Raw genomic sequence first — 13,293 nt, 5'->3', positions numbered from 1 at the left:
CTTGATGGCTGGTGCCATAATGATTCATTGGCACCAGAGAAGTGCGACGTGACGAGAGATGCCAGGACTGTTTGACACATTTCAGTGGAGTTCATTACACACAAGGAACAGAACCAATTTTACTCAACAGTGACTTTGACATTTACAGGAAAATGAAATGGAGGTTTAGAGATGAAGACTTCATGGGAAATCTCTACCAAAAAAATTGTAAATTAATTCTATCCTTATGTCACCATTTCTACGAGATCGGCCGTGTTCGGGAGACTTATTTTTACTTACACCAGGTGGGAACCCATTCAAAACAAAGTTTCTGAGGTGATCAGAAAATTGATCTCGAACTTACTTAATTGGCTGTAAAGTTCTTCTCTCATAGGGGACATATATATTATTAAAGGCTTACTTGTAGGTAGACGTGTCCCTTTGGCATCACTCTGTCTAATTCATCCTGATATCACAGTTCTGTCTCTTTAATTTGCTAGGTTTTAGTGGAGTAAATACCATCCTCACCGCATTGCACCCAAAGACAGTGTGGGACTGGAGAGACTTCAGGCTCAGAGTTGGAATCCAATAGGGTCTAGAGAAATGTTAAACAGTTGTCAATAACAAGCTGTTTTCTATATCACTAATGAGCTAATATGAGAAAAATACCAAAGCTTAATTTAGGACTCACACAAGACATATGCTAAAAGCATCACTAATGGATTATGCCAATGATTTGGAATGACTTATGTGTGGACAGTTTTTTCAGAGATGTTTTCTGTAGGCAGCATCCTGCAAATACTATGCTGTGGCACTTACAAACATTATTTTCTGAAGAAATAATTTCATGACAGATTTTAAAACATTCCCTATGGTAAACGGCTAAACTATATGAATAGCGTTGCTTTCCTGAATGTTTAGTGTGCTTTCAATGCCAGAATTAAGGCTCTGCATACCGAAGAATGAATGTGCTTGATTTAATTTGTGAGCCCAGATAGCAGTATAGTAATATTGTGCTGATTAGAATTAATCAAGAACATCAGAACAAATGCATGCTAAGTCTGAATTCTACAACTTTAAAGTAATTATAGCTTTTAAATCTAATATTTACTTTTGTTTGTAAATAGTATATTAGAATCAGTATCTCAATACCATATAATGCAGTGAGTCCTTCAGACTGTTATCAAACGTGTGTCACTAGAGAAGCAATTCAATCAATGGAGTTTTCTAATTAGCATATTAATTCTTTGCAAATAAAAGGTGATTCCAAAGTACTTTAGTTAATGTGAAGACATTGTGGTTTGTTTTCTCATTTTATTTATCTCTGTGAAATATTTTTGCATTATTATTTTCCAAAAATCTAGGGAAAAAGGTTCTGCTTACCAAAGGAAAACTTCAGTCCAGCTTCTGCATCAATTATAACATATTCTAGATAGGTAGGAGCTGAATTAATCCAGCCCAGCCTCCTCCTAAATGGAATGCATTGAATAAAAGTTGGATTTCACTATAAATTCTTTTTTTGAATATTAAAATAATACAATAAGCATGATGTGATAAACACTGTAGAAGGAATAAAAGTGGAAAAGTAATTTGTTATGGATTTGCCATTTATGTTTTCAGAAATATTCTAATTTAGTGAGATCATGCTGAATAAAGAAGGCATTGGGGACAGGATCTGGGGGTTCGCCTGGGACAAGCTGCTGCTGCTACTGCCCATTGCTCCCTGGTTGCAGGCCTCATGGGGTCCCTTTGGGTTTAGGAGATGCGTGCCTGTCGGGGGGGAAGGACAGGGATAGAGGAGAGAGAAATGAGTGTGTGCTCCTGGAAGGGAGAGGTGTGTGACGTTGAGCATTTTTTACATGCTTATTGGCAATCTGTATACCCTTTTTGGAGAAGCGTCTGCTTGGTTCTTTGCCCATTTTTTAATTAGATTGCTTGTCTTCCTGGTATACGTTGCGTAAGTCCTTTATACATTTTAAAAATTAACCCCTTATCAGATGTATCATTGGTGAATACCTTCTCCTATACAGTGGGTTCCTTTTGCATCTTGTTGATGGTCTCTTTAGCTATGCAGACGCTTTTTAATTTGATGTAGTCCCATTTGTTTATTTTTTCCTTTATTTTTCTTACTCAAGGAGACATATCCACAGAGAAATTGCTATGAGAGGTGTCTGAAATTTTACTGCCTATATTTTCTTCTAAGATGTTATGGTTTTTAGACTTATACTTACACTTAAGACTTACACATAAAAAGATTTACACTTAAGTCTTTTATCCATTCTGAGTTTATCCTTGTGTATGGTGTAAGTTGGTGTCTAGTTTCGTTTTGTGTGTGCATGTGCCTGTCCAATTTTCCCAACACCATTTACTGAAGAGACTGTCTTTACTCCATAGTATGCTATCGCCTCCCTTGTCAAATATTAATTGACCATAAAGATCTGGGTTGATAGCTGGGCTCTGTGACCTGTCCCATTGATCTATATACCTATTCTTCTTTTTAAAGATTTTATTCATTTATTTTTAAAGAGAAGGGAAGGGAGAGGGAAAGAGAGGGAGAGAAATGTCAACCAGCCCAAGACCCAGGCATGTGTCCTGACAAGGTTTGAACTGGTGACCTTTTGATTCACAAACTGGTGCTCAATCCACCGAGCCACACTAGCCAGTTATATGCCTGTTCTTATGACACAACAAGGCTATTTGATTACAATGGCCTCATAGTATAGTTTGATATTAGGTATCGTGGTGCCTCTGACTTTGTTCTTCTTACTCCAGATTGCTGAGGCTATCCGCGGTCTTTTCTGGTTCTGTATACATTTTTGGAATATTTGTTCTAGATATGTGAAATATGTCATTGGTATTTTCATAGAAATTGCATTGAGTCTATAGATTGCTTTGGGTAGTATGGACATTTTAACCCAAATGTCCATAATTCTTCCAATCCATGAAGACGGTATATGCTTCCACTAATTTCTATCTTCTTCAATTTTTTCATTGTGTATGGTTTTTGGAGTACAAGCTTTTTACCCCCTTGGTTAAATCTACCCCTGGGTACCTTATTTTTTTTGGTTGCAATAGCAAATGGAATTGTTTTGTTAGTTTCTCTTTCTGATAGTTCATTATTTGTGTATAAAAATACCACCGATTTCTGGATATAGATTTTGTATCCTGCTCCTTTGCCAAGTTTATTCATTAGATCTAGTAGGTTTTTGGTAGTCTTAAGGTTTTTAATATACAGGATCATGTCATCTATAAATAATGACTGTTTTACTTCCTCCTCTCCAATTTGGATGCTTCTTACTCTTTCTTCTTGTCTGATTTCTGTGGCTAGGACTTCCGGTACTATGTTGAATAAGAGTCATAAAAGTGGGCATCCCTGTCTTGTTCCCATTTATTTTGGTCCTTTCTTTTTTTCTTGATAAGTTTGGTTAAAGAGTCATCAAGCTTGTTTTTTTCTCTTCAAAGAACCAGCTCTTGGTTTCATTGCTCTTTTGTGGGGTTTTTATTGTTTGTTTGCTTGTTTGTTTGTTTTTTAGTCTCCATGTCATCTATTTCTGACCTGATTGTTTCCTTCCTTGTACTTACTCTGGGCTTTCATTATTATCGGTTTTCTAGTTCTTTACAATGTAGGGTTAGATTGTTTATTTGAGATTTTTCTTACCTCTTAAGGTAGGTCTGACAGGCTATGAACTTCCCTCTCAGGACTGCTTTCTCTGTGTCCCATAGATTTTGGGGTTGCTGTGTGTTCATTTTCATTTGTTTCCAGGTACTTTTTTTATTTCTTCCTTAATCTCATTGGTAACCCATTTGTTGTTTTATAACATGCTATTAACCTACATGTGTTTGAATGTTTTTGAGTTCTATTTTTGTAGTTGATTTCCAGTTTTACACCATTGTTATCCTCAAGGATACTTGATATGATTTCAATCTTCTTGAATTTGTTAAGGTTTATTTTGTGTCCTAACATGTGGTCTGCCTTTGAGAACATTCCATGTGCACTTGAGAAGAATGTATATTCTACTGCTTTGGAATGGAACATTTTGTAAATATCAATTAAATCCATGTGACCTAGTATGTCATTTAAGGTCACTGCTTGCTTATTGGTTTTTTGTCTGGATAATCTATCTGTTGATAACAGTGGGGTGTTAAAATCCCCTAATATGATTGTATTGCTGTCTATCTCTTTCTTAATGTCCATCAGGATTTTCTTTATATATAAGTATTTATGTGCTCCTATATTGGGTGCATATATGTTTACAAGGGTTATACCCTCTTGTTGGGTCAATCCTTTTATTGTTATGTTGTAACCTTCTCTCTTATCACAGGCTTTGTTTTGAAGTCTATTGTGTGAGTTATAAGTATTTCTACCCCAGCTCTTTTTCCATTTCCATTTGCATAGAAAAATTTTCCTCATTCCTTTACTTTCAGCCTGTGTGAATCTTTTGTTCTCAGGTGGGTCTTTGGCAGACAGCTTATATTGTAAGTGAGTCAGGTTTTCTTACCCATTCAGCTACCCTAAGTCTTTTGGTTGGAGCATTTAATCCATTTACATTTAAGGTTATTATTGATAGGTACTTATTTATTGTCATTTTTCTTTATGCCTATGTTCCTCTCTTCTTCTCTTTCATCTTCTTCTCCATCTCCTTCTTAAAGCAGACCTTTTAACATTTTTTACAATACTGGCTTGGTAAGTTTGTTGATAATGAACTCTTTTGGGTTTTTTTTTGTTTGTGTGTTTGTTTTGGGGGGTCTGGAAGGCTCTTTATTTCAGTTTCAATTTTAAATGATAACAGTGCTAGATAATCATGATTGCAGGTCCTTCCTTTTCATTACTTTGAATGCATCATGCCAATACCTTCTAAGTTTTTCTCTTGAGAAATTAGCTGACAGTCTTACAGGAATTCCCCTGTAGGTAACTAACTGTATCTTGCTTGCTGGCTTTAAGATTTTCTCTTTGTCTTTAAACTTTGACATTAAATTATGATGTGCCTTGATGTCGGTCTCTTTGGGTTGTCTTGGTTGAGACTCTGTGATTACTGAACATCTATGACTTTCTCCTTCACCAGGTTAAGGAACTTTCCTGCCATTATTTCTTCTAATAGGTTCTCTATCAATTACTCACATTCTTCTTCTGGTACCCCTATGATGCAGATGTTACATTTCATGTCGTCCCAAAGTTCCCTTAAACTATCCTCATTCTTTTGCTTCTTGCTCCTCTGATTGGGTGTTTTTTCCTACCTTGTCTTCCAAATTGCGGATACAATCCTCTGCTGCATTCAGCTGCATTTTATTCCTTTCAGTGTATTCTTAATGTCAGATATGCTATTGTTTGTCTCTAACTGGTTCTTTTTCATTTCTATGTTCTTTTCATGCTATTGTACAATAGTTCTTACTAAGTTCCTTGAGCATCCTTATTACCATTACTTTCAACTCTATATCTGATAAATTGCTTGCCTCTATTTTATTTAACTCTTTCTCCGGAGTTTCCTTCTGTTTTTTTCATTTTGGGCCTGTTTCTTTGTCTCCTCATTTTGGTGGCCTCTTTGTGCTTGTTTCTGTGTATTAGAAATGTCTACGACTCCCAGTCTTCATAGGGAACAGTAAGTGTCCTGTGGAACCCAGTGGCACAGTCTCCTTGACCTCCTCAACTGGTGCTCTAGGAATATCCCTTGTTTGGGTTTTGTGGACCCTCCTATTGTGATTGAGTCTGGATTGCTGTTGGCCCATTCGTGCATGGGACCAACCCTCACGCTGGCTGATTGTGAGATCACTGCATGCTAGCTGCTGTGTTGGTGCTGATCCAGAACAGAGAAAAGAAAGAAGGAAAAAAGAAATAAATATACACATAATAAGAAATAATGCCTTGGCTGGTGTAGCTCAGTGGATTGTGCATGGGCCTGTAAAGTAAAGGGTCACCAGTTCGATTCCCACTCAGGGCACATGTCTGGGTTGCAGGCCAGGTCCCCAGTAGGGGACACATGAGAGGCAACCACATACTGATGTTTCTCTCCCAGTCTTTCTCCTTCCCATCCCCTCTCTCTAAAAATAAATAAATAAAATATTTAAAGAAATAATAGTATATATAAAACATAAATATATTAAAATAAAATTAAAAATTAAAATTAAAAAATAAAGCAGAAAGAAAACAAATAAAAAGAAAAATGAAATTTAAAAAGCATAGGAAAAGAAAACAGGAAAGGAAAAAACAAAAATATATAGAAAAGCAAGAAGCAAAACATTTTAAAAAGCACAAAATTTAAAAAATAGAAGAATAGAATTTTCCCCTGCAGAGTGTGGTGCCTTCTGCGACCTCCTTCTGGACCAGTGTCTTTGAAGTTTGTGGGACCCTGCTCTGTCGTTGCCTGGTGCTGACCTCTTGGCACGTTGGTACTGACCCCTAGTTAGGACTCCAGCTCAGGCCAATGTCAGATGCACTGCTGGAGCCTTGCCCTCAGCAACCTGCTCCAAGCTACAGGCGATCCACACTTTGAGGCTGCTTCTGCTGAGCCTGGTTGCACCTGCAAAGGACCAAGCTGCTCTCCAAGTCTCGCTTTTACCAGCACCAGGCCCAGAACGTGTGCCAGCAAACCTCCCAAGGCACCTGGGGCTGTGGTCGGCCTCCACTCACCCACCAGCTGCCTGCTCGACTCAGTCACTGAGAGAGGTGCTGGCAGATTGGAAAGAATGGAGCTAATGGATCTCCGGGGAAGGGGAGGTGCCATTCAGGCTTCAGAGGAGGTGGTGAGTGTGTCCCTGCCTCAGAGCCACTGAACCTGTCCTGGATTTTGCCCTGACTTCAGCCAGTAGGTGGGCCCTCCAGAGCCCTCATGTGAGTCTGCTGGAAGCGGGAGGGTGTTTCTATAGATCTCCCATGGGGTAAAAGCGCCAGTCAGGTTCATGGGAAAACAGAGAGAATAACCCCTCCCCACAGCCAGTCACTAACTTCCCCGCCCCCCCCCCCCCAGAGTATGCCCAGGCTGTTATGCAGCCCTGGCACATAAGGCTGGCTTCTCTGGTGGGTGAGGTGACTGTCGGCCCCAGGCTGACACGGGGGGGGGGGGGGGGCGGGAGGGGATTGCTCGCCCAGAAAAGTTGTTTCCTGCTGGTGTATGAGAGTGACTCTGCACCAGGACCCACCCCTGGCCTCTCCTACTACATCCCCCCACCATCACCCCCGCACTGCTCTCCCCAAAGCCGCAAGCCCCAGATGCTCCTCGCTCCTCCAGAGACCCCAGCACTCATCACCCTCCACCAGAGCTGGGGATGCAGCTGCAAATGCAGTTCGCGCGTTGCCCCTTTGAGAGGGAGCCTGTGCTGCAATGGATGGACTCCTCTTCTCCCTGGTGGATCAAAACACACGCTTTTTTCCAGTGGTGTGTGGGCGTCTCCTGTGCGTCTCCCCGGCGGCCTGTGCCGGGGTTTGGGTCCACGCCTCTCAGGAGCCTCCCACAGCTGAAGTGATGTCCGTGGGAGCAGAGCTGGCCCCTTTCACCTCTCCACCCATCCAACCATTCTACATGTGGCTTCCTGTACAGCTCCTTGGGTATAAATCTCCAATGCAGCCCCTCTTCAGTGGGTCATTCGGGATAATTTTTCCCCAATGTAGTTGAATTTCCAGTTTGGTCCTGGGAGGAGGAGATCCACCTACTCTGCTACCATCTTGAAAACCCTGACTATATTCTCTTGTGAAGTTTGCAGTTATCAGTGCCATTCCCATAGCACTGCCTGCTACCCATAAGTATCCTAGCACTTTCTACACATCACTAAAAAAGGCTTCTGCAAAGATTGAAACTATTTTTCTGGATTAAACACCTTTGCATATCAAATTTTAGAAAATACAAACAATAGCCTATACGAAATTGAAAGTAATTTATTAAAAAAAAACAGCTCCCAGCAAAAAGAAAATAAAAAGTAAGGGTGTGGTCTAGTAAGTAATCTTTTAGCCTGATGCTAAACTGTCATTAGGCTGTCATTAGGCAGTTTCCGTTTTATTTATTTTTATAGAGTTTTTGACATTTCTAACTGATCTGCTCTTTAATGCCATGAGGGGGTGGAGGCAAAAAGATACAATATCTACTTTGTTTTGAATTCTTTCTCCTTCCATTACCTAAACTTTTGGTTCTTCCCTCATTGAATGACCACGCCTGCTATTTTAGAACTAGGCGTCTATATACGCCCTTGCACCCTTGTCCTTTTGGTTTACTTCTCCACATCTTTAAAATGAGCCAGCCCATCTGATTGCTACTTACCGCCATGTTATACTGTACTTTGCTCAAATGCCAACAGCTTTCCTATATTTCCCAATGTCGTCTTCTTTACTTTGAACCAGAATCCTGGTTTTCTTTTCATCGAAGGTCATGCTTGCAGTGTGCTTTTTCTCTCTTTTATTCCATGTTTTTAGGTGACGTAAAACCTACAATATGTATATTATTATTTTAATGATATCAAATTCTTACCCGATATAACATTAGAATAATGTCAGACTATTAATTACAACATGTTGGTCCAGTACCATTTTACAAGGACAAAATTACATAGCTGAAGCCAGTTTTAAATAAAGATTGTTTTTAAAACCTTAACATAGCAAACCAGAAAGGGGGAAAAAGGCACATAGGAGCTATAAATGAGCCTGTCCCCCATTGACCTTCCCCTCTGGCCCGCATTCTTCTTCAAGCTGGCAGTGGACATGAAGCCTCTGCCTTCTCCGCTTCTGCACCACTCCTGTGAAATCCTCAACTGCAGTCCACACGGGGAAAACGTTAGCAGATGGACTAATTCAACTTCTTAAAGTGCTTCCATTCCTTAGGTTCTTTCTACTTTGTATTTTTTCCATTACCATTTATCCCCCTTATTACCTGCTCCCACCTCCTCCCACCCCCTGTCTCTCCGCAGTCACCACACTGTTGTCCGTGTCCATGAGTCCTTTTTCTTTTTTGCTCGATCCCTTCAGTTCTCTACCCACCCCCAGAGCTGCCAGCCTGCTCTCAGTCTGTGAATCTGTCTCTATTTTGCTTGTTAGTTCAGTTTGTTCATTAGATTCCACATATGAGTGAAATCATATGGTATTGGTCTCTCTCTGACTGGCTTGTTTCACTCAGCATAATGTTCTCCAGGTCCATCCGTGTTGTCGCAAAAGAATTGGACTTGCTTGGAAACACTTCTTGAAAAAAAACCAACTATTTAAGCCTATGGTGGAACTATGCTGTCTTTTCCAACTTTTTGCATTTTGACACAAGTGGATTCTACACATGCAATGCAAGTAATAGTGACAATAGCAATAGTAATGGTAATAACTAATACTTATTAATACCTTACTAAGTGCTTTGCCTACCATGACTTATGCAATCCTTATAAAACCCTATGAGGTCGTTATTATATTTAATGATCCCCACTTATAGAAGGAAGTAAGGTGCTGTGAGATTAAGCAATTTTCCCAAGTTCACAGAAACTAATGGGCAGAGCAAGGATTTAAACCCAGGCAGCCTAGCCTCAGCACTGGTAGTCTTAACCAATGTGCTATCCTGCCTATTAAGAATTAAATGAGAATTGCAAAGTTACATTTTCAACAGTTCAAAGTTTGCTGGGTATTTTTTAACCATAGAATTTCACAGAGCAATATATCCCTCCATAAAGCTAACACCAAATATGAGTGGACTGTGCTAATTTTAATAACTTTGAATATGGAGTTTTTTAACATGGACACACCCTGCCAAGTTGATACAAAAAGAGGTAGGTATGGAAAAACTTCTGTTCTAACATACTTCGAATTAGAAATACTGCTTAAATCTGTACCACTTTAAAAGCTCATTACCAACTAAGCAAAAAATATTATGAAATACTTGACATTTTGGTATCCATGATGTTAAAAAGAACTAATATTTAATATTCAAGTGGCAACAGCTTGTAGCGTTTGCACACAACACCCACAGGGATAGATCTTTCTTTGAAATGGCCTTTAGGAGTTTGCCTTTTAAGCAGCTGACACCTCGAGCTCCGCATCCCTCTTCCCCGCCAGCACCGCGGGGCACTCCAAGTGCTGCGGCAGACGGGCAGTTCTTCACCAGGGGATTTGCCCGTGCAAATAATGGAGAATGAGGGAAATGAAGAAAAATGTAATTTCCACGGACTCGACCTCAGTGTAATCTCTACTACTAAAAATGAATGGATGTCTTTGGAGGGCTTTTTTCCGAACGCCATCTCAGTCCCCTTTATATACAGCCATGAGAAGAGAGAAGATGCCTCGTTACCTAATGGAGCATCAGTCATTCCACACCTGTACCAAGGCCACATAGTGACAAGTTCACTGGTCCCAGGCATTTTTCCAGCATGACTAATTGTCACAGTACTAATTTACTCACCTGTGGAGTCTTCGGGTTCCCAGCCAACTGTCAAGAAGATGCATAATAATGGAATGTTTAAAATGCTGAACACCGAGAAATACTTCACTTATATTCCGACAGAAAGTTTCACCACGCCATGTGTTAGAAGGCTGTAATTACTCTTTGCTGAGGAAAAAAAAACTGGTCACATATACATTTACCTGGTACAGTAAGGGGAGACAAGTTAACGAATCTTTTCTGACAAAGAAAGAAATGACTGATCGGATTACCTAAAACACTTTTATTTGTCGGCATTTATTTAGGATGAATATACCAGTTTCATTACCTTTATGTTCTGTATTACAAAGCACTTAATTTTTGTTGTGAGTATTATTTAAGAAATATTATTCCTATATCAAATATTGAGGTAAAAGAATAATTTGTTAGATTTTTTTCAAGACCTGTGGAAAAGTTTAGGATGAAGATATAGGCAGGTATTACTTTAATTATGTAAAATAGTAAACCAATTTGTGACATTTTTGCCAAACACTGTGGCCCAAGGATTTTTTTTCAATATTAGGTTATATTCTTAAAAAATAGTATATGTCACCCTGGCTGGTGGAGCTCAGTGGATTGAGTGCGGGCCTTTGAACCAAACAACTGCAGCTCGATTCCCAGTCAGGGCACATGCCTGGGTTGCAGGCCAGTTCCCAGCAGGGGATGCAAGAGAGGCAACCATATATTGATATTTCTCTCCCTCTCTCCTTCCCTTGCCCTCTAAAGATAAACAAATAAATAATCTTTTTTTTTAAAGTGTATGTCCTGGAAAATGATTACCCACAAGTATAACAGCCGACTCTCTGAAATCCCACACTGTGATATTAAGATATGTTTGATATACCTATGAAAATTATGTAGAAATGTTTGACTAATTTTATTTTATTTTTTAAAATATTTTATTTATTTATTTTTTGAGAGAGGGGAAGGGAAGGAGAAAGAGTGGGAGAGAAATATCAATGAAATATCAATGTATGGTTGCCTCTCATGTGTCCCCTGCTGGGAACTGGCCTGCAACCCAGGCATGTGCCCTGACTGGGAATCGAACCTCGATACTCTGGTTTGCAGGCCCGCACTCAATCCACTGAGCTACGCCAGCCAGGGCTTTTTTTAAAAATATTTTATGTTTGACTAATTTTAATGTATATGCTTGGTTCCTTATGATAGAAGTAAACTTCAGACATAATAGCCTAGGGTATCCTAAAGGTTTTGGGAGGAAAAAACTCATTCAAGTCTCATATTTTGTTAAATTCAAATTCTTTACTTAGCTCGTTAGCCTATCCTGTGGTGTTCATTAGTCACATGAGGAAAACAAGTTCCCGGTCAACTTTGGGAAACACCGAGTTCCATACAGGCTCGTCATCACCACGACCAAATTCCACTCTAGAGCCTTCAATACGCTGCCATGACTTCTGAAGAGCAGGTGTGTGGTCTTGTCAACCTTGACCCGGACTGTTCTATCAGCTCATCTCCAAAGCCGAGAGTTTGCAGAACAGCCTCTGCCTTGACTTTATGTGGACACATTACAGGCACTCAATACATTCCAGTGAAATTTCAATAGTATCCACTCTCAGCTGAATTGAAACTGTCTTTGAAAAGCTTTGCCTTAGACTTGTTTATAAGAATAAATATGCAAATAGAATCAGAAACACACACTCATTTCTTCTCGCCAGATCTCAGCCCACGTACCCAGAGGTAAAAGAGTAGTGAAATAATCCATTGTGGCATGTTGACCTACAACAATGCTATTACTTAAAATGGGACTTTTAAGTGCTAGAAAAGGAGGAAGAAAACAGCAGCTTTTTATTCAGCCCATGCCTTCCATTTAGCATATCTAAAAAGATTGTTTTCCTCATTTTAAAATTGATAGCCAACTATTTTTGTTGTTTTGCTATTCAAATTTCTGTCCTCTTTTGCCAGAGCTTATTTGCGCTAACACTGAATTTTAAGCATCTCTAAAAATGCTTGATATGTCATTATTCTTTCCAGATATCCTCTGAGAGCCAAGCAAAGAGCATTAAGGAAGAAAGGAGGAATGCGGCTGAATACAGTGCAGTGAAGAGAAGGCACTTCAAGGAGAGAAGTCCCCACTGCCCAGAGCCCGGACCGTGCCATCAGGATGAGAACTTACCGGTACTTCTTGCTACTCTTTTGGGTTGCTCAGCCCGACCCAAGTTTCTCAACTCCGTTATCTAAGAGGACTAGTGGTTTCCCGGCAAAGAAAAGGGCCCTGGAACTCTCTGGAAACAGCAAAACTGAGCTGAACCGTTCGAAAAGGAGCTGGATGTGGAATCAGTTCTTTCTCCTGGAGGAATATACGGGACCCGGTTACCAGTATGTGGGCAAGGTAGGACTTCATCAGGCGCTTTGGCATTCTGGTTCTAAAAGCCTGAAGAAGTTACATCTAATAAATAGAGAGCATGTAAACTATTCCCCAATACAGTAAGAATTGTTGCTTATGTAGTAAGACTTTTTTTCCCCCACTTGAGTAGTTTCAGGCAGAAGACTGTCTCAAGGAGCTGAGAAAATATTAGCCCTGCAGCAAAGAAAGAGACACGCCCACCACCACCCACACAGGGTTCTCATAAACCCTTTAGTTTTTATTTTAGCTTGAAAAATATGGTCCAGCTTATTCTATGAACTAAGATGTATTAAAACCAGGAATAGAGCGATTAAGCTCAAAGGGAAAAAAAGGTTTCTTTTTCTCATTCTGAAAGCAAACATTCTGAGCTTTAGTTCTTAGGCCAGGTTCAAATTAACTCCTCCTTAACTCTGACAGCGGCAGTGCCGGTCATTCTGCATCGAATGGAGCCCATTGGCCTCTCCAAACCCACCACTGCCTGAGACTGGTTGTCCCACAGCTGCTGCTGTTTTGTCTTACTCCACATAATAGGCAAGAGCCAGGCATTTCAAAAGCTTGTGATTTAACTGTGGCAAGGTT

At 40.0% G+C, this 13,293-nt stretch overlaps 1 protein-coding gene across 3 annotated transcripts in view; it reads left to right on the top strand.

Annotated features, from left to right (window-relative positions):
* The window catches only part of CDH6 (cadherin 6), a 127,700-nt gene that overhangs the window by 61,436 nt on the left and 52,971 nt on the right, over positions 1-13,293 (top strand). For 2 of the 3 annotated variants that reach the window (XM_037129021.2, XM_053657401.1), the window contains exon 2: positions 12,342-12,699. In XM_037129021.2, the coding sequence (XP_036984916.1) occupies positions 12,472-12,699 (228 nt within the window). In that variant the 5' untranslated portion in view covers positions 12,342-12,471. Of the gene's footprint in view, positions 1-12,341; positions 12,700-13,293 lie in introns of those variants that run through there. The other variant, XM_053657402.1, reaches the window with a different exon arrangement.

The sequence above is a fragment of the Artibeus jamaicensis genome, unplaced genomic scaffold (assembly GCF_021234435.1).
Source record: "Artibeus jamaicensis isolate MK-2021 breed Jamaican fruit bat unplaced genomic scaffold, CSHL_Jam_final scaffold_369, whole genome shotgun sequence".
Lineage (NCBI taxonomy): Eukaryota > Metazoa > Chordata > Mammalia > Chiroptera > Phyllostomidae > Artibeus > Artibeus jamaicensis.
The sequence above is the reverse complement of the archived record's forward strand: the minus strand, read 5'-3'. Positions and strand labels throughout refer to the sequence as shown.